At 31.9% G+C, this 20,519-nt stretch overlaps 5 protein-coding genes across 9 annotated transcripts; 2 read left to right on the forward strand and 3 right to left on the reverse strand.

Annotated features, from left to right (window-relative positions):
* Nucleotides 1–757: 757 nt before the first annotated feature.
* Nucleotides 758–4,805, reverse strand: LOC107366044 (nose resistant to fluoxetine protein 6-like). Its single transcript, XM_089267207.1, has 2 exons — nucleotides 3,085–4,805; nucleotides 758–1,408 (listed from the first exon to the last, which is right to left on the reverse strand). The coding sequence occupies exons 1-2, from the start codon at nucleotides 4,741–4,743 to the stop codon at nucleotides 899–901; spliced, it is 2,169 nt and encodes a 722-aa protein (XP_089123333.1). The 5' UTR covers nucleotides 4,744–4,805; the 3' UTR covers nucleotides 758–898.
* A 785-nt stretch (nucleotides 4,806–5,590) lies between these two features.
* On the reverse strand, nucleotides 5,591–10,714 carry LOC107366214 (NAD-dependent protein deacetylase sirtuin-1). Of its 3 annotated transcripts, none has more exons than XM_089267210.1 (4): nucleotides 10,573–10,714; nucleotides 10,020–10,406; nucleotides 8,550–8,670; nucleotides 5,591–8,379 (listed from the first exon to the last, which is right to left on the reverse strand). In XM_089267210.1, exon 4 carries the CDS (start codon nucleotides 8,369–8,371, stop codon nucleotides 6,791–6,793), a length of 1,581 nt encoding a protein of 526 aa, XP_089123336.1. In that variant the 5' UTR covers nucleotides 8,372–8,379; nucleotides 8,550–8,670; nucleotides 10,020–10,406; nucleotides 10,573–10,714; the 3' UTR covers nucleotides 5,591–6,790. The 3 variants fall into 3 exon arrangements, with proteins under 3 accessions (XP_089123336.1, XP_015789284.1, XP_015789283.1); XM_015933798.3 differs by having other exon boundaries at nucleotides 10,489–10,629; XM_015933797.3 differs by lacking the exons at nucleotides 10,020–10,406; nucleotides 10,573–10,714 and having other exon boundaries at nucleotides 8,550–8,882.
* LOC107366215 (uncharacterized) lies at nucleotides 10,586–12,114 on the forward strand. The gene is made up of 4 exons (XM_015933799.3): nucleotides 10,586–10,881; nucleotides 11,053–11,195; nucleotides 11,304–11,481; nucleotides 11,634–12,114. Exons 1-4 carry the CDS (start codon nucleotides 10,658–10,660, stop codon nucleotides 11,863–11,865), a joined length of 777 nt encoding a protein of 258 aa, XP_015789285.1. The 5' UTR covers nucleotides 10,586–10,657; the 3' UTR covers nucleotides 11,866–12,114.
* A 1,329-nt stretch (nucleotides 12,115–13,443) lies between these two features.
* Nucleotides 13,444–17,900, forward strand: Dlish (Dachs ligand with SH3s). Of its 3 annotated transcripts, none has more exons than XM_015933848.3 (4): nucleotides 13,444–13,909; nucleotides 14,094–14,364; nucleotides 14,536–15,369; nucleotides 16,921–17,900. In XM_015933848.3, the coding sequence occupies exons 2-4, from the start codon at nucleotides 14,316–14,318 to the stop codon at nucleotides 17,457–17,459; spliced, it is 1,422 nt and encodes a 473-aa protein (XP_015789334.1). In that variant the 5' UTR covers nucleotides 13,444–13,909; nucleotides 14,094–14,315; the 3' UTR covers nucleotides 17,460–17,900. The 3 variants fall into 3 exon arrangements, with proteins under 3 accessions (XP_015789334.1, XP_015789335.1, XP_089123338.1); XM_015933849.3 differs by having other exon boundaries at nucleotides 14,281–14,364; XM_089267212.1 differs by having other exon boundaries at nucleotides 13,839–13,975; nucleotides 14,281–14,364.
* Nucleotides 17,901–18,078: 178 nt separating this feature from the next.
* On the reverse strand, nucleotides 18,079–19,760 carry LOC107366265 (dnaJ homolog subfamily C member 12). The gene is made up of 3 exons (XM_015933850.3): nucleotides 19,572–19,760; nucleotides 19,300–19,472; nucleotides 18,079–18,604 (listed from the first exon to the last, which is right to left on the reverse strand). Exons 2-3 carry the CDS (start codon nucleotides 19,375–19,377, stop codon nucleotides 18,242–18,244), a joined length of 441 nt encoding a protein of 146 aa, XP_015789336.1. The 5' UTR covers nucleotides 19,378–19,472; nucleotides 19,572–19,760; the 3' UTR covers nucleotides 18,079–18,241.
* Nucleotides 19,761–20,519: the final 759 nt, after the last annotated feature.

Below are 20,519 nucleotides of genomic sequence, written 5' to 3' on the forward strand. Positions count from 1 at the left end.
CAAGGAAAGTCAAATCATTTCTCACTAAATCGCAAGAAAATTAAAGCTTACAATAAAATTTGAAAATGTCTTGGAAATAATACAACCCAGATATACTATAAACCAATTTTTCTACAAGAATACTTATGTATAAAATATTTTTTTTCTGCCTTACCCTATGTTTGCTATTAGGGTATCAAGTACCCTAAGAGGTATATTTTGTGGTTCGCTATGAAAAAAAGTTTGATTGCGACCTTTCTGGTTAAAACATTATATATCCTTAATAGATCCGTTTAAAAAAATCAAATTAGGCCAAATATTCACAAAAATATTGTCTTTTTACAGCCCTGAAAAGTGTAGAAATCCCCAAATTTTTTTCTCTTAAACTTTACTAGTGACTCTAACAAAGCTTGGACTCTGAATTATTGCCAATTAACCCTAATTACCTGACTTCCTCTCTATGGACCTCAAGCTATCTTACTTTTTAAAAAAATTTATCCAAAGAAGAGAATGTCAACTCAGGCACGGAGGTCAAAACATGCATTTGAGTAGTTATCAATAGGTCGAAACTTGTATCTTATAGCTTTCATTGTCTTTAAACCAAAACGGACGATTTACTTAAATTTTCAGTGTTTTAATCAAACATAGTGATACATGGCTATGAATTTAAAAATAAACTCCAAACCACAATAGTAACAATACAACAACGATTCGCTACTTGTTATTATTTTACAAGTCTTTGTAGTTGATACACTCATAATTATATTTAATTCATGATTTTATGAAGAATTGTTTCCTTGTCCTTGTATCTTGTTTGTCTATCAGCCATCAGTGTAAATATTTTGAATAAAAACACATAATTTATTGTTCTGATGGGTCATTGATGCTTTGAACTTTTCATGATGCTTTTGACGATGTATTATTTAACAACATTCAATGGCAACTTTGGATTCTGTTTATCATTGTCATTGATCGTGAAATTTTTCCTAATTGAATCCATCATAATCCGTGTTACTGGTTTGTCAACCAGAATTGTGAACACAGCGGAAAGAAAATATGTTTGCAATAAGATCGGAATATTGTAACTGAATAGGATTGTCGATATTGAAAGATTCATTAGTGATCTTTGAGTTGCATTATTAAATCGGACAATTAGGAAATTGACAAAAAGTGCATTCAAATTGAAGCGAGATAAAACACCGAGAAACTTGGAAGAGAGCAGTTTCTTCACCCAAGACCACGTTAAAGAGTAGTGAGAGGCGTAAATTAGCCAGCTGACGAAGAGTGACCAGATCAGGCGAAAAGTTGAACCATAGAGGATTGCGAATGATCGTTTTACTGTAAAAAGGTTAATATTGGTAACAATCTCATAAGAGTCTATCGTGACTACAGAAAGCCAAAATATTAACCATCCTAAGGGAATGAGTTTCTGTCGTTAGAAATATTGAACAAATTAATGAATCTGCAAAGCTTGGATTTAGGTATTCAGAATAAAACAACAAATTGTTAGGAAAAGACACAACTAACACAATTGTAACATTTATGCACAAATTGACAAGAATACTGAAAAACAAATGGTCAAAAACGGGAGGGAATTAATTTCTTGCAAATTTAGACACTGTTACGTTGTAGAGAAATGGAAAGTGAATCCATTTGTGCGATTTAAAAGTTTCTCTGGTCAATAGTTTTCGATAGGATCGAGTTCAAATTTGAGACTTCGATCGCCTTTTTTACAATAATTGAGACCGATTTTTTCGTGAAACGTATTTCCCCGTATGTAACTTTTAATGGCCAACCAGATAATGCACTTACTTTGAGAAATAAAATTTTCTTTTTTTCGAAAAACACATAAGTTCGATTTTGAATTAAATCGACTTTTCTCGATGACCATTTTAGTTAGAGAACTGAAACTCGGTATTGGTCGATAAAAATTGTTTTGTCACATCATGTGTGCATTACTTTTTTTAGTTCATTGAAGATTCTCTTGATTTTGGCCATTAACCCAAAAATTTTGGACCTCAATAGTTCGAGAACGGAATCACCTAGAATCATCATTCTTTGACCTAACATTAGATTTTATCATACGGTTATGATAAATTGAAATTTTAGATGATTCAAGAAACCACGAAAAAAGTTATAACATTTTATTATTAGGTTGTCAGTTTTGAGACTTTGTTATCAAAGATAACTGGTTACTTATGATGTGTCAAAAGAATATTCATTATTAAATGAACTAGTTTAGATTACTTCGGTTTTCATTCACATTTTGTTATAAACCATAATAAAATCTAATGTTACGCCAAAGAATGATGATTCTAGGTGATGCCGTTTTCGAACTATTGAGGTCCAAAGTTTTTGGGTTAATGGCCAAAATCAAGAGAATCTTCAATGAACTAAAAAAAGTAATGCACACATGATGTGACAAAACAATTTTTAGCGACGAATAACAAGTTTCAGTTCTCTAACTCAAATGGTCATCGTAAAAAGTCGATTTAATTCAAAATCGAACTTACGTGTTTTTCGAAAAAAAGAAAATTTTATTTCTCAAAATAAGTTCATTGTCTGGTTGGCCATTAAAAATTACATACGGGGAAATACGTTTCACGAAAAAATCGGCCTCAATTATTGTAAAAAAGGCGATCGAAGTCTCAAGTTTGAACTCTTTTTTTTCGAAAACCATTGACCAGAGAAACTTTTAAATCGCACAAATGGCTTCAGTTTTTATTCCTCTACACATTGACATAGTCTAAATATGAAAGAAATCAATTTCCACCCGTTTTTGGCCATTTGTTTCTCAGTATTTGTGTCAATTTGTGCAAAAGTGTTTCAATTGTGTTAGTTGTGTCTTTTTAGTAACAAAACAGCAATAATAGTGTTAGTAATACGCTGTTGGAGCATAACTATTAGATTTTATCGTGATTCTGTTTGCGTCAAGCATGAGTTTTCTAATTGCCATCAATTAATTGCTGTAATGAGTAATAGAGACTGTTAGAGCTAACAATTTCGAGTTTTTTGTATGTGTTTTGTGTGCTTTTAGATTGAAAAATCAGCTAAATGTTATGTGATCGTAACATTATTGTCGTTTAGAGTTTTTAGGGTTCTTACCTTATTGATTTTGGGTTTATCCGAGTTCATAGCAAAAGCCTGAATAACACCGAAAAAATATGGACTCAAATGAGCCCAAGGCTTTGAGTGAATGTAAACAAGATACTTTGCAAATTGGTTTGAAACAAAATTAGTTGGAAGCCAAGAAGTTTGAACATCATAGACAATCGTGATTATTGCGGTAATTAAGGTTCCTACCAAGATGATTAGAGTTGAATTTAAAATTGGTTTGAATGTTTTGTTTCCTAGAAATGGAGTTATGAAGAAGATGAAGAGTATAACGTAGATGAAATCGACTTCTAGATACCAATCAGCTAACAAACATGTATTCCAGTTTTCAGGTGAATTAAAGTAATGAGAAATTAAAAAGAGATGATTAAGCCAGGTAGAAGCGCAAGTTGATGAGATTGATGCCGCTGATTGAAGGTGATGCCAGAAAGGTCCACCAAAAGCGACTCTAAAATGATCTGAGAAGACAATGATGTTGATACAAATGAACCAACCAACAGTAATAGCGAAACGAAACCAACGAAGCAACAAGAAAATTGTAAGGGGAAAATTAGGTGAAGATGATAATGATGACGGTGATTTAGTGAGAAACAGAGTCATCATTTCCAAACCATTGACTAGGAAAAAGGTTTCAACAGTGTCTGGACCAAGAAGCACTGAAAGTCCCAACGGATTGACCAGAGTAGATGGAAGAGCAAATAGATTATCAAAACTATTGAATAGTAAACCCCAAACAACATGACCACAAATTAGGTAGATCATGGTTAAACTTTTGATTCCACCAAGACAGGGAAACGGCGTATGTTGAGGAGATGATAATACTTTATCTAAATTTGATGGGACATCGAAAAATCGCAAGATTGGCACGGATGAAGTAAACGAACCGATAATGTTGGCAATAACAACACCTAACAAAATAGAGGCAGCAATTATTTCATGTTTCTTCCATGGCACTGGATAGGAATGAGTTTGACATGAATCCACATCAAATTGTAATCCTGAGTTATGACTAGAAAGACCAGAGATGAGTAATAAACGAAGTTCATCCACTGAACAACCCAAAGGAAGACATATTCCAGTCGTTATGTTCATTTGAAGAAAGTAATGGCCATATTGCGAGATTAATCGGTGGAAAGTTGGATTAGAATCATGATTGTACAACTGCTGATTGCTTGGATGGAAAAATCCTTCATATTTTCGGGACCAGATTAGCGGAATTTTGCTGTATACGAGACAATATTGACTGGATGGAAGTGCCAAACATTCATCGAAAGCTCCTAAATCTGTCCATGAACCTTGAAGAAGACCAGAAGGAATCTTTCCAGAAGAATCGAACACTAGAAAGTGGTTAAAAATTTTTACTGACAACCTTACTAAAAGTGAAAAAGTGTGTAACTTACTTTGAACAGCGTTTGGATCAAATGATTTCAATTTTGTCATATATTGTCTAATTGAGTTGTAACACTGGGAGGAAATGTTGCTTTCAAGTAATATGGAACCATATTTAAGTTCAGTCTCTTGAGTCCAATTAGCTAACCAATGTTTGGTGAAAGTTTCAACCAAATGCCAAGAATTGGAACTATCCGATGCCAAACTGTAAACCAAATTTACGAAAAAAGTTAACACTAAATAAGTATTGATCAAAAACATAATATTATGAATTAAATGAAAGACACTATGATTTTAAGATTAAATAAGGTCAGATCTATTCATTAATTAGTGTCTTACAATTGTTAGTTAAGTTTTAAACATCGAAGTTATTACTAAATAAAAGTAAATAAATATTTAATAGAAAATTTCTTAACACTAAATCTTGATTGTCTAATTAGAACCTCCTTTTTTCGTGAATAATTTGGTTGACTGCGTTAACGCCAAGTCTATTAATGTCATTCAATAAAGATTCAAGTTTTTGATAAACATCTCGTTTTCATTCCTAAAAGCATTAAATTTTACATCAGTAAACTAATTTTAATAGTCATTCGATTGTCTAAGAATCTTGTTCGGATCAAATTGAATAGTTATCTTATTTTTTAGTTGCGATCTTAATATTTGATAGACTCAATTGTTCAAATGATACCATCAATGTCATTAAACTATCCTGGTAATGTATGTAAATAATGTAACTAAACTATAAACTAAACTTTTGAATTTGGTATATAATCACAATCAAACTCTCATAATCAAGATCTACTCATATTTTTATATTTTCCTGGGAATTTTCAGTTTTATTAGATAAAAATTCTCGCTATCAATAAATTGACAACTTGTCGACTCTGTGGAACTGAATGATAGTTTTTCCCGATTTTTATCTAACATCAAATGAGACTAAATTTCTCGAAGCATTCTTTTAGTATATTTTCATGATTAAAAAATGAATAAGCTATTTTTTTAGTATAATTAGGCTCTGGGCGAGTCGCACGCTCTAAGTAAATATACCTGAAATTCAGTTTTGGTCAATTATACTGATATTTAGATAAAAAAATGATTTGAGACGGAGTTTGTAACAACAATAGTAGCGATACAACAACGATTTGCTACTCTTTATTATTTTTACAAGATTTTTTTCGAATTTTGTGTTTGATACATAATATTAATGATTACTTCATTATTTTATGAAGAGTCAATTCAATTAAACAACAGTGTTGTTTCAACTTTGTATTTCAAGATTTAAAAAGTTTGACAATTCTGTTTAAACAAAGATTGTAAGTTATTATCCTTTCATCCACAAAAAGGCCTAAATGTTAAGATCGATTATTTGGCCAAACAGTGGAAAGAATAATTGAAACAGGCTTGAAGAATAGTAATAATAATTTAGGATAAAATTTAACGAGATCTTTCATATCCCGTTAATCAAAATTATATACTTTAAGAGGAAAAATTTGGTTTCAAATAAGCCCGAGGATTTTAGATATTAAATGGAAGAAGTATTCTTTGTGTTTAAATAATAGAAAGTATCCAGAGTATCTTGGGATAAAATTCAACCCATCGGTATAATTAGGTTGATATTCAAAAATGAAGATCGAGGATGAATCAATGATGTTTCTCTACCATTGGGTCATGTTGAGTTGATGAGATAATTGTTGATGATAAATTGAATTGATAATGATGATGCTTAATCAAAAGTTACATCCAACTGAAGTTTTGTTTTAATCCGAAAACAAGGCCAATTGGAATAGAAATAGCGATAAAAAGTGGTCTCGGTACTTTTTGAATTGATTTGTACGGTTTGCTTGCTTGTGTGTGTGTGAGAGAGCAACTTATAGCTGGATCAGGTAAAACTCAGGCGATTTGGAAAAATGAGAACAGTGTATGTGAAATATTCAAAAGAAAATGCATGTAACTCATAATAGAGCATGTTCATGTTTAGATTGTACACAGAACATTAGAATGGCTGTTTTTCAGCTGGTCACAAATGATTGAATAAAAAAGTTTATCTTTTGTCTTGAATGTCCATTAGCCATCAACGTCGATATTTAAAATGAATTGGAAACAGAATTTATTGTTTGAATCGGACCAGTGATGAAAAGATGGTGTATTGAACTTTTTATGATAAACTTTCATTCAAATTATTGATGGCGATGATGAAACGTATCAATATAATTAATTTCAAGAAAGTGAAGTTTGTATTGGTAGAGTTAAATGAAATGAAATTAGAGAGATAGAAAGGAGACATGATAAAAACCTAACCAGGGTTAATCTAAGATAGGTATTTATGAGAGGCATGACTTGGTCCAGCTTCCATTGAATCATCATCAGGCATTGATAACATTGAAGCTGATTCCTCTTTAACTGGGCCCACTGGTGAAATTGGAGGTGATGATTTAGAAGAATCAGAATTTGACTCGAATGAGTCTATATCACTATTTTTATTTGTACCATTTGAGGTTCCTTCTTTTTTATCAGCGGATGCATTATTAGGTTCTTCTTTACATATAGAAAGCCAGTCTCCACCAATTTTACGACATATTTGTTGTACCACATCGTCACAATCACCAAGTAATTCAACGTCGAAACAAATGTGTTTCAAAGATTCTCTGTTGATTAATATACGAGGTACTTCGGGAGGGATTGCAGTTGGAATTAAAGCTACTGGTCGTACTTTCAATGATGAGCCCATCACAATGAGTAAATCACATTTATCTTTGTCCATAGCCATTGAGTCATGAAACTCACTCGACAGGCTTTCACCAAAGAAAACAATGTCAGGTTTAATAACAGGTGTAGGATCAGCGTCTTCAGGACATTTGGGACACAATGGTAATCGCTGTGCAAATATATCCTCTTTGATAGCGTCTGAATTTGTTTTATATCCACATACCGTACATGTTGCTGTAGCAAAGGATCCATGACAAGTAATAACTTTCTCAATTCCAGCAGCTTTTTCTAAAGTATCGATATTTTGAGTGTAATTTCGCAGCAATTTACCCTTGTCTTCGATGAGTTTAATAAATTTATGAGCTATTGAAGGTTGAAATTGTCCAGGATAAATTTCCTTGGCAAATTTAAAGAAAGGTCTTGGATCGTCACGAAAATATTCAATGTCAAACATTGCTTGGGGATCTGGAAGTTCGGGAAATATTTCTATCAATCTAGCATAGATACCATTTGCAGATCGAAAATCAGGTATTCCACAGGATACTGAGACACCAGCACCAGTCAAAACAATAATATTTTTACATTTTTTAATTAATTCAACAACGTCATCAAGTGTATTGACGTGTGGTTGCTTCTTCCGTTGTGGAGGCTCAGCAAATAAATTAAGTAGAATCTTCCAAAGGACTAAATTGTCAACTCGTGGAGGCAAATGATCTAAGGTTTCAGGTAAAACCTCACGTAAAACCTCTCTTGGATCGGTTCCTTGACAAATTTGCTGTTGAATCCATTGCATTGGACCTGAGATAGGTGTCCACTTATCTTCACTTGCATTTGAAAATGAACTTCCACAAGACAGTTCACTAACAGGAGATCGTTCTTCTCCACCACTCCGACTCGAGTCACCTGTTTCTTGTGTATCCTCACAAGAAACCCAATCTTTATCACTATCCGCGTTACTACTTTCTCTGCTATTATTACTAATAACAGCTTCAGTCAAAGATGCATAATTATTTGATGTTTCTCCACTTGACTTGATATTATTGTCATTAGATGTTTTACTTTTGCCAGTGAGCGGGTTTTCATCATTCAGATTACATCCTAATAGGTTGGCATTATTGCAATTATCACCATCACCACCCTCAGAAAGCATAGTTGGCAGTTTATGCGAAGACGCTTGAGACATTGGTTAGCCTGAAAAATGAAAACAAAATAAAATGAAATAAACAGCGGTATTCGATGAAACTTTGGATAAACTATTATCACAAACAATAGATAAAACCTATAAATAATGGTGAGAGCAATTCAAATTCAATCGCAGATGAAACAAGTGTCAAATAAAGTTAAATTGTTAATTATCTTACCTTAATTGCAAGCTTGATTGCATTAAGAATCAAAAAATGGCTGATAGTGAAGGTAGCAGATCAGGTATTTGATCCCGATCCTTTAAAAAGAAGGATTAAACCTTGAAGTAAATAACTGAGGCTTTAACCAAAGTAGAAGGTAACAAATAAATAATGGATTAGTTTTTTTGCCAGCAAAGGGTGGCTATAATTAAAATAGGATTTGATTTGGTTATAAAATTGATTGAAGAAACATTATTAGAAATCAGTGTAAATAATAATAACCAATTAATGATACAAAATTAGATTCCGTCAAGAAGGTTTTAAAATATGAGAAGATATTTGGGGCGAAAAATATTCAATAAGGTGTCGACATCTTACAGTCAGTTTAGAAAGCAAAATCTATGGATTGGGGGTCTTATACCAATTTCATTTAACTAACTCAATTGTTAGCAAAATATTTCATAAACAAATTGAAATTGTTATCAACCAACAACCAGAATAAAGTAAATTACTGAACAAAACTATTTACTAAACCTAAATCTGAAAATTAAAGAAGACTCGCTCATTTTAATCAATGAAACAATTGTTTCTAGACTCAAATTGAAAAGGTACGCAGTAAAAAAGTCAATCAGTTGATGTCATTTGTTAGCAAAACAAACGATAAAACAATGTTATTGATAAATATCTGAGACAATAATTAAAATAATTTTGATATTCCATTTTGAAACTAAAATCATTAAAATTGTAAAAATAAATCATTTCAGTCTTTGGATATTTTAGTTCGAGTTTAGATGAGACTAAATGTTGGTTCAAGTTTTCGGGTCGTAATTTTCTGGTTACTTTGATCTAACAATTAGCCATTAATAAATTTAAATAATGGCAAAAATAGTCATAAAAAGTGTATAATGATGCAAAAACGTAGACACATTAATGACAATTAAGTTTAACTGTGATTCAAATGTTTTTTCATTCAAGACATCCGATGTAACAATGGAGACATTATTTTCCCTTTGGTTAGTGTTAATAGCAAGATAAAGTGAAAATTTTGGATTTCAATCATTTTCAAGGAAATACTATCATTTAATGACAATCAACTAACAGCCACAGGCATGGAATGAATCACTGGTATGAGTTAATTCTCGTAAATTATATCTATTCAATTGAATATGCAAATGGAATGATCAAATTGACTATTTTTTACACAAAAAAAACAAGATGAAAATTGGAAATACTTGCACAGTATGTCTAACATATGGTGACTATCGAGTCATGGTTAATCAATGGACAATTTGCTTTCCAAATGATGAATCAATCAAGGTTTATTAAACATTTGAGAGTTAAATATTGTTCATAAAAAACACTATCAACAATAAAGACAACAAATCAATCAAAGTGAAGGAAATTAAATTGTCCTTGATAATGTTATTAAGGAAGACGACATTTCATAAATTATTATTTATTGACAGTGAAACCAAAATTTAATTTTACCTTTGAAAAGCATTAAGCCTCGTTGTTGCTGTTGGTTAATAATCAACAATTGACCAATTCATAGTGTTCAATAGTAACTATTGGAAAGGATTAACTTGAGTTTAAAAATATAAATCTATTCTAAAATGACGAGAAAAAGTAATCAAAGTGTTAAGGACATGTTGAAGAGTACAGAGAAACAGGAATAATTATTATTGTTGTTGGACACTTCACAGCAATAGTTTGGCTATTTACGTAAATAACCGGTTTATTTGTGGTGATTACGAGTCACGATGATAATGATGATTAACATTGGTTATTATTGTTGCCAAACTCCAAAGTGTCCAGTGTAATTACATTTGTTTATTGTACGAGAAACAGGTTGATATTTTTAGTTGGCAATCATTTCTAGCTGAAGAAGAGAAAAAAATAGAGAAAGTAAGAACAGCTTTTCTTTAATATCTTACCTTGTGTATTAAATTAGACTCACCTTTTTTCAACCCTAATTGTCAGAGATTCCTCCTTACTCTATCAAATCATTAATGTAGACAGTCATCAAACTAGAAATACTTACCTCATTTTACAATTAACTTTTCACTTGGAAACATCTCGATACACCTATACGTGCTGCAAGTTGATTTCATTGTTACTTATCCAAAATGTTTAAGAAAGTGTTTGTTGCAGCAATTGTTATTGCTTTCTGTCTTACCTTGATTAGTTGTGCTAATGACAAGAAGAAGAACAAATTCAGAGGAAGAAGACCCAAAGCTAATTGTCACATGAAAGAGTTACAAGATTGTATTGAAAAGGTTGATCGATATACAAATGATTCACAATCGTACAAATTGATTACATCTTCAAGAGGAATTGATGAGATTTGCTCGTAAGTAGAGACATCTGATTTTAATAATTTTCCCTTTTGCCATTTTAACACTTTCCCGGGTTCAGAGGTTTTAGCTTTTTTTCATCTATAAACCTTAATGAAGCTTAATCCTATCTTTAATATGTTTTTTTGATTAATTTATGTTGGATATATTCAATTTTGTGGCTATAGAAATTCATTGGAAGGTGTAAACTGCTTCAAAGATCATATGGAAAAATGTGGAACTCCAATTCAAAAGGAAATGTTTGAATTTGTTCTCGATCAATTCTCGAAATCTATTGATAGATTTTGTAAACCTGGTGAATTAAGAACAGGTAAGTTTTGAGATTTATATGTTTAACTGCATCACCACTCCAATATTACGATTTACTTGAATTAGGAGTAAAACTTGTTTCGTCTTTCTTCCTTTTCATTATCAACAGAATTCCTTCGTCATTCTCCATGTATTGCTGAAAATGTTTTAGGTAAAGATGAGTACAAGACTAAATGTAATCAACCCTACCAGGCCTCTATTGACAAGGTTAACAAACATGAAGACTTCGATGATCGACTTGATTTAACTTGCTGTTCATACAATCGGTGGCAAAACTGTTTACTCGAGTAAGTTATCGCATTTTCATCGTTTTCAGTCTTGGAGGCTTCGAGACTTATCAAATCTTTTTGTATGAATATGCAGAAAAGTTTACTTTTACTCTTAATTGTATTTTCTGTTTCTAATTCAAATTTTATTTCAATTTCAATCACTTTAACAGGATGACTGCTGAAAAATGTCAAGGAGCTGGTAGAGAAGCAATGAATAATTTCATGGAGAAAGCATTTACTGGATTAAGTGACATGGTCTGTAAACAAGATGACTTCTTATTTTCAAGTGACCGATGTAAAGCATTATATCCTGCTGCTGGAACTCTCGTGGACCCTAAAAAGTCAACCAATCCAATCACCAAACATTTGACCTCTTATTTCCGATTCTTGGTGACAAGTTAAGTTACCAATAATCGAATAAATTGTAAAAGGTTAACAATGAATGTAAATTTGATGAATTGGGTTGAGTGACTTGCAACTGAGGAATACCCAAATGTTAACCTTAAGATCAACAACAAAAAACAAAAACATTTCCCAAGGAACTGAACAAAGATCGGCTGCCTCAAATTATAACCATATTTTGTGATCATCTTTTTTGTATTTTATATTATTATGTCTTTCATTATTAATTAAAATCTTGCATTTCATTTATTTATCAGCCATTATTAAATATGGAAACGGCTGGAAAACTTTAAAGTTTTAGATGCATCGAAGTCGAAGCTTAACAAATAAACTCTATTAAATAATCAATCTTTAATAGTTGAAGACACTTCGATCTGATCAAAGTGAGCAATTATTTATAGTATTTGAGTTACTGTTTGCAAATCTCAAGAACAACTGAGCAATATTGAGAGTAGATGAAAATTTTGTTAAATAAACAATTGGTTTCTGAATACGTTAGCTATGAATCATGAAATCCAACGAAATACATTGCAAAATTCAAGATTTAAGCTCTGGAAAATCCAAAAATCATTCAAGTGTATTCAATTGTTTGAACTCAAGATTACAATTGATTATAACTAGAATGGTCGATTTTGAGCATTTTTTCCGACTCTCTAAAAATAATGATTAAATTATTAGAGTTAAAGATTCCAAGCTATTTGAAATACTTGCAGAGCTGTAACAATCAAACTCTAGATTGTTTCTTCAATGTGAATACATGCTTTTAAGCTTTTATATTAATATTTTTGGTAAGCTGATAATGAGAAAAGCTGATGATGATTATGATGATAGAAAATTTGTTTTAATGATTAATGTATCATGCAAAATCATATCTACATAAATTAAAATATAAAAGATGGACTCTTTATTATCATTTTCCTCCTCCTCGAATTAATCATGAGCTATCATCATCAGTACCTTTCTAGCTAATTGATGTTTAGGTCATTGGTCTTGAACTTGACAGACAATTGACAAGCCCATTAATCTGAATTGAATTTGAATCAAATTGAAGCTAATTTTTAAATGAAACATTGTAACAAACAAATTGTAATTTTCCAATAAAATGTATCAAATATGATGAAGCAAATACGTTGTTGTATAATTATAAAATGAATAAATTAGACTAAAATTAAATCAATACAATATAATTGAGAAGATATTGAATCTTTGAATGAGCAAACTGAGCTTTGCCTGATTAGCATAATCAAATGTTGATTATTTTCTCGTGAAAATGTAAACAATTATTCTCAACACATACAATTATGTTATTCTGTTAGCTATCATTAGGGCATTGAACGTATCGTAATATTAATTCATTCAAATGCTAATTAAAATGGCAATAATAAGAAGAATAAGAAGAAATATAAAAAACAAATTAATAGCAATACATGAGCTGAACACAAGCATAGGTAAAAGCATAGGCATAAAGCATAAGTACATTACTTTGAATCAATAAAGGTGTAGGTTTAAATTATTGACAATCTCACCACAATCATGAATATAAATTAACTTACAATGTCCGTCCAGTAAGCCCACAGAGTCTGAAAAGATAAAGATGATAATAACATCCAAAAAATATGATCTTGAGAGGCGAACAGCTTCTAACTCCTACTCAGCTTTAACCCATCTTCAACCCTCACAATTTAATAACAGCTTCCATCTTTAACAGTCATATGTAAACTTGACTCAATTTTAATATTTCTCAGTCTTTTTAGTTTTTATTTTTCTTAATTTTACAAAATCAACTAAACTTATTGCAACCAATTTGACTGTTATTAACAATTAATCTCATATCGTTTCAATATTTCTCATTTCATCTCTTGTTTACATTGTTGTTTACCATGTTATGTGGATATAGATTTTTATGTTTTGGTTTTTCTTGTGCAACTCGCCATCAACATTCATTTTTAATATGTTTGTGCACGTATTCAAATGATTAGCATAATTTATTAATTATCATTGGATTATTGATATTAACCAACGACTCTGAACACAAAAGAAAAAGGTAAGAAAAAAAAGAAGAGAAAAGGAGAACGATCATCAGTAAATCTTCCAATCTTACAAGCCTTAGGCAAGTTCAACCTACTCTTTCAATCTCTCTTTGCTCATCATTTCCTCTTTCATCATTCTATCTTCCTCTGTCTATCTTCTCTTTTTCTTTTTTTTTCTTCATCCCAAACTCACTTTAGGAAGATAAAGAAGAACCAAAGCAACAACTTTTATTCCAAACTTTTCATCTTCTGACTTTCCTACTCAATCCATCTCCCCCTTCTCTCTCTGTTTTTCTCTTACTTTTTCAGCTTATGGGGTTTTTATTGTTTCAGTCGTTTCTTTATTTTATATTTTTTGATTTGTTTCTCATTAATAACCGACCAGTGTTAGTTTAACCATCGATAGAGGCTGATCCGGAAATGGCCTTTCTGTGCTCAGCTCGTGTAAGACGAAATAAAAAGACCAAAGGTTAGTAAATTTTTCACTTGTTTTTTGTTTTGTTTTTGTTTTGAACGCAACAAGTCTGCTTTTCCCCTCTCTGCCTCTCTCTTTCTCATCACCTTTCTTCAATCTGCTTGTTTGCTGTTTATTTTCAATCATGCTAATCACTTGATTTTTTATTTTAATTGACACTTACAGACATAGACAAGCCAACTACTCGTCAACCAATTCTAGGTCGTATCACTGGAAGTAATTCAATTGAAACATTGGTCCGAGTTGGTATTGAAAAGGAAAATGGCTTGTCACCTGATTCAAAGATGGTTGTCTTACATGATTTTAATCCCTGTGTTGATGATGAACTTGAAGTTAAACGAGGCCAAATAGTTAATATACTGTACCAAGAGAAAGGATGGATCTATGTGATTGCGGAAAATAACCAAGAAGGTTTTATACCACACTCATATTGTGCACCCATTGGAAGTCATTTAGCCGATCTAGCCTTAAATATTAAACACAAGAAAAGTCATCGAAATGGTTTGGACACAAGCAATACAAATGATGCACCTAATGAAATAAATCACCATCAAACATATCTGAACAATACATCGCATCACCATGTCAATAATAGTGCTCACAATCTCAACAACATTAATAACAACAACATCAACAACAATTTGAATATAAATAACAACAATCAAAGTCACAATCATCATCATCAAACTCAGTATCGCCATCTTAATCATCATTACTCTAATAGTTTACTTGAAGATGAAATCAAAGACAATCATTTATTGCATGTAAGCTCAGCGCCGCCATCCATTGAAGTTTCACCATTTCACAAGGATCCGTCTGGTCATTATATTGTTTTATTCACTTTTATCGCTCGAGATGAGAATGATGTAAGTGTTGAAAGAGGAGAATCAGTGACTGTTCTAAATAAAGAGGATACTGATTGGTTTTGGATTGTTAGATCTGATGGACAAGAAGGTTTCGTTCCGTCAGCTTTTCTCTGTCCCTTTGAGATGATTCAAGGTAAGCAAATGTTCAGATCTTCACCCAATTAATTTGTTAAAATCTTCAATATCACATTTTTCAAGTCAATCCCAATCATTTCTACACATTTTCAATTTGAAAACATTGAATTTGAAACAGTCTGTCTCAATTTAAATATGGCGCACTTTCCTTCTTTCCCTAAAAAACCCGCGATATCAATAGATTTATATGTTATTGTAATTAACCTGTTGCTGGACGATTTATTTCAGCTTAAAAAGTTCTGATTTTACAATTTTGTGTTTTAATTTCGTGAAAATATAAGAGTTTTTTCATTGCCATCTATTCAGTTAATTTAAGTGATATTCAAAATGACTTACTATTTATATATTATGACTCTTTTTATGGATGATTGTTTTTAACTTTTGGTCAACCAGATTTGCGTGCAGAACGTTTTAGAGGTATCCATCTTTGATTTTTTTACTCTTCTCAGCATCTTCTTTTTGGTTCTTTTACTCTCTTTTTTGCAATATTTGAATCTTGTTTAAACACCCACTTAGCTACCCAGATTTGAAACAAGTGCTTCTTTTGGTTACCTTGAACATGAAAAGACTAAAGAGATGGAGACAAACGCAGGTCAACTCCGTTCTCCGTTTACTAACCAATCTTGACCCTGTCTTCTTGTGAGATTTTTTTACAGTCTCACAGTTATTCACCGCTGTGTCTTCAGGTTTATGCAGGTTATTTTAAGTCAAATATCGGTAGGAGAATCTTTCTTAAAGATTAGAAAGAAGAAGTAATTAAGAGTGTATCCCAGCGTGCTATTCTCTCTCTCTCTCTCTCTCTCTCTCTCTCTTCTTGCTCACTCTTTCTCATGGTTCTCTCCTCTTCTCTCTCGATAATATCGTAGCGTTGGTTGTAAAAAGATTTATGTGTGATTGTAACTGAAAAAGAAGATGAAAAAATTAGATAGAATGTATGTGAGAGAAGGAAAACTCTTCTTAGCATCCTTCATATCTGCCCTGTCTGTCTTCAGACTATTAATCTGGTACCTTATACTGGTCATAATAAGATTCCCGCTGGTCTAGTTTTTATCTTTTCTTTTCTTGACCATAGTTTAAAATTACCAGATAACTGAGAAATATAATCAAAAGATCGACTATGATGTTTTTTCACCTCTTAATCTTAGACCGATTCGTTTCTCTCTTTGACTTTTCCTTTACTTATACCTATCACCATCATCTTTTTTTCTTTCTTCTTTGCCCATTATTCTTCATCTTATTAACCTTCATCATCTTCATCGTGTATATACAATATGGTATCAATCAAGAAACATGCCGGCTGCTTAAAAACTGCACTGGTCCGCCCAGAATGTAAAATTTAACCTTTTTCAAGTTTAATGTATTAAATCAACTGAGAAGAAGTGTCTGGAGTAACATATTAACGATCCGAAAAGACGAGACAAGCAATTAAATGAAGAAAGAAGAGAGAGAGAGAGAAATGATGATAAAGAAGAGAGGAAAATGAAATCAAAGATAGAGGAAAGAAAAAAGTTAACTAATGATTTTCTCTTCTTTTACTTTTCTTATTCAGATCCCAGTATGGTTCATCAACAAGCAGCCAATTCTTCAGCACCCACCTCAAATGGTAATTCATGTAGCTCAATCAACCGTATACCCAATGGTAATGGGGCTGGTAGTGGCAGCGGTTGCGGTGGAGAAGGAGAAGGTGGCAGTGCAAGTGGTGAGGTTAACTCAGGATCTATTGGTAACCATCGTCCTAATAATAATCACCATCATCACCACCACCATCACCATCAACACCATTTACTTGATAATTTAATTGACCACAATTCACCCAGTCCACCTCCACCACCTCCATCTCAAGAGGATAGTGGTGAACTCTTGATGACACCGGTTATTGAAGGTCGACCCTTTGGAACAGAATTGGTTATGTTATATGATTATAAAGCTCAAGCGCCAGATGATCTCAGTGTTAGACGAGGCGATTGGATATACGCTAATTACAATAATCAAAAGGTTGATGGTTGGCTTTGGGCTTATGCTCCTAAAATACGTAAATACGGATTCATTCCTAAAGCCTACGCTCGCCCTCCTGCTATAACTTCGTAGCATTAAATTTTGTTTTTATCTTCACTCAATATTTTCATAATTGTTGACTTCAACACGCCAATATCCTATTTTATTAGACTGATGAATTGTTTTCCTTTTTCTTTCATCCAACTCTAATGGAGGAATGATGATCAAAACTAGATTCATGCGTTTTCTAATTTAATTTGAAACCTTCCTTCTAAAACTTGCAGATCCCTTTATTGGTCCAGTGATTGAAGATTGTAAAGGATAAATTGGAGGCACAATCAAACATCAACTTAAAACATCTTCCATTCATTTGGCCGTTAATTTTGATCTTTATTTCAGTTGGGTTTTTATTTTATTTTTTCAACCCAATTAAAGCATCTCGCTATTAATTTTATTAATTTTGTTATCATCGTCATCACAGTCATTCACAACTCATCAGTTTCAACTGTTAAATATATAACTTTTCCTATTGAATTTACAAATGTTTACATTATTGAATTTCACATCTACTTTTTGATGGAGAAAAGATGAAATCTCAGATAAAGTTTCCATTTACAAATCATCCACTCAGATTGGAGTGACAACCACTGGATTCCCCTGTGATTGGGAATAATATTTTATTTACCATATTTTCTGAGTGAGCAACAATAGATTAAGCGAGAGAAATGTTGATATATTTAATTGTGCGATTATAATACTCCAATATTTTAATACAGTAGAGATAATCATTTTAGGAATCGTCAATTTTTGTCATGCCATATAATTTATCCTGTTGACAATGCTGCATAAAGGGAATATTGTCAACTTGATTTTCATTAAAGCTCATAATTGCGAAATTTCCTCAGAACTTCATCATCATAATCTCGTTCCCATTTAAATTGATTTGGCTTCCAAAGCTGGTTTTCCTCTGGATATGTGATCATGGGGTTGGTTAGACGTCGGTTCATCCAATGTATTGATGTATGAACATTTCGTGAAATATTCAACCATTTTTCAAAGGGAAGAGATATTCCAGAGTCAAGCCATTTATCATACTGTTTACGGTTCTCGGTGTCAGTTAATATTTCTTTGGCCCTTTGAAGCTTTTCAAACTCTTGCGTTGCTTGTTCATCTTCCGGCTTTTTATCTGGATGACATTTAATTGCTCTTAATCGATATTCCTTCATAATCTGATCGACCTATTATGAAAGAGAAAATTACGAGATATTAGATGTCATGGAAATATTAAGAAATACAATATATGATTATGAATGTGTTTCCTGATGGATAAGTATTACAGAATCGACAATCTTAATCAACTAACAGCATTCAATTATGTGCACTTGAAAGCCTTTTAACAAGATGAATCAATGTATTTTGTTTTTGCTTATTTTTGTTCTCACTTTAAGCTAAACTTTTCTAAATTGTATCAATAATGATACATTAACTCAATGAATAATAACACAAGAATATACTTGAATTTGCAATTAATTTGTTTCAAGGATAATCTTGTTCAATGTCAGCTTGGATTTAAATTATCATATCACTGTCCATTAAACAAGCTGATACAGTATTCAAACCGAGCAGCTTCATCCAGTTGAAATATTGAAAAATGACCGACACGGCCAACAACATTCAAAGGCACATCAGAAAATTAATATATTGCAATTTATTATAAATTTTAATCTAGAAGCTAGAGGCGACAAATCATGGTAATATAAGATCAATCATTAGCGTGTGAAGTAAAGTCAATTGAAATTGTTCAACAGAGAGCTTGATATGAATCAACAAATATGGTTCAAGATATTATTTGGTTATATGATTGATCTTTAAGATTCAAGAATTATTAGACTAAATGGACTTATAATGGTTGAATGAGCAAACGATTACTTACATCAGAAAGTCTATCACATCCAAGAATTTTGTAGTAGTTGTCATCATGGTTCCTGTTGAATCCAAAGATATCGTCCATATTTCTGGAAGGTTTTCCTCTGGATTGTGGGAAACGTCTTCTTCGCTATCACACAAAATTTAATTATTGACAAATGTCGGTCAATTGATGATAATCTACTTTCAAGAAGATTAAATTAGTTTGGGTAAGAGCGATAGGACACTATTGAGACGCTATTGTTTACAATTTGGATAAACAGAGGTTTTAATACCAACCTGGGCTTTTTTAGTCAGATTCAGCTTAGGTTTGAAGTCTTTCAGGATGTTTACCAATCTAAATTGAAGATAAATGATTGCTAAGAGTTGATATTAATCAAAACAGATTAAATTAACCTTGGATTGTTATCATGAAAGAAAAATCAAGAAAAGTAAGTAATATTTCCTTCTTCCTTCAATACTAGAGTAAGTCAGTTTGTCAAATGTATCAAAAAGACTCTGAGCATAAAGAAATCTCTGATAGTCATAATCAGATAATGGATCAATACTTGTTGATCATTAGCCACGACCAAATCCAACATTACCCTTTGACCTATACAAATATAATTTGTAACAAGTTAGCTTAATTAGTGAAACTATTATAAGACTATAAAAATAGATTCAGATTGTTTACAATTTAAAATTACCATGTAAGTCTATTATTCTTTTCCTCTGAATTGTATTGGCTTGTTCACATTGAAGATTTCGAGCAATAAAATTGTCACATTATCAAAATTACTTCGATATTTACATCTGTATTGGTCTCAATTCGTAACAATTATTGAGCCTTGGACAAAGTTAATTCAATACCAATTTTACTAAATTTATTATATGCTTATTTCATTTAATTAAACAGCTTTAATTATGGCTGCTTTGATTAGAGTTGAACATCTCAAATAATTTGGAAGTCACTAAGTGAATGTGGCTTCAATGAGAGATGGTTGAAAACCTTCAATAAAATTTAAATTTCAATGTCGCCATTGATACAAGTAAATTTAATTTTATTTTATTTTAGTTAATTCAAGATTAATTCACGTTTGAGTCCAAGCTGAGGTTCGCCAAGCTTGCTTGTCTTTCTAGGTACAGTCAATAAACTGGATACTAAATTATGATCGTCGAGTGATTTTTTTATTTGTACTAAAAAGCCTGATGAATTCAGTCAATCGTCATAATTAAAATGAATTTTTT

Source organism: Tetranychus urticae, chromosome 2, assembly GCF_039701765.1.
Source record: "Tetranychus urticae isolate SD_2017Ah chromosome 2, NJAU_TeUrti_SD_1.0, whole genome shotgun sequence".
NCBI classification, from domain to species: Eukaryota; Metazoa; Arthropoda; class Arachnida; order Trombidiformes; family Tetranychidae; genus Tetranychus; species Tetranychus urticae.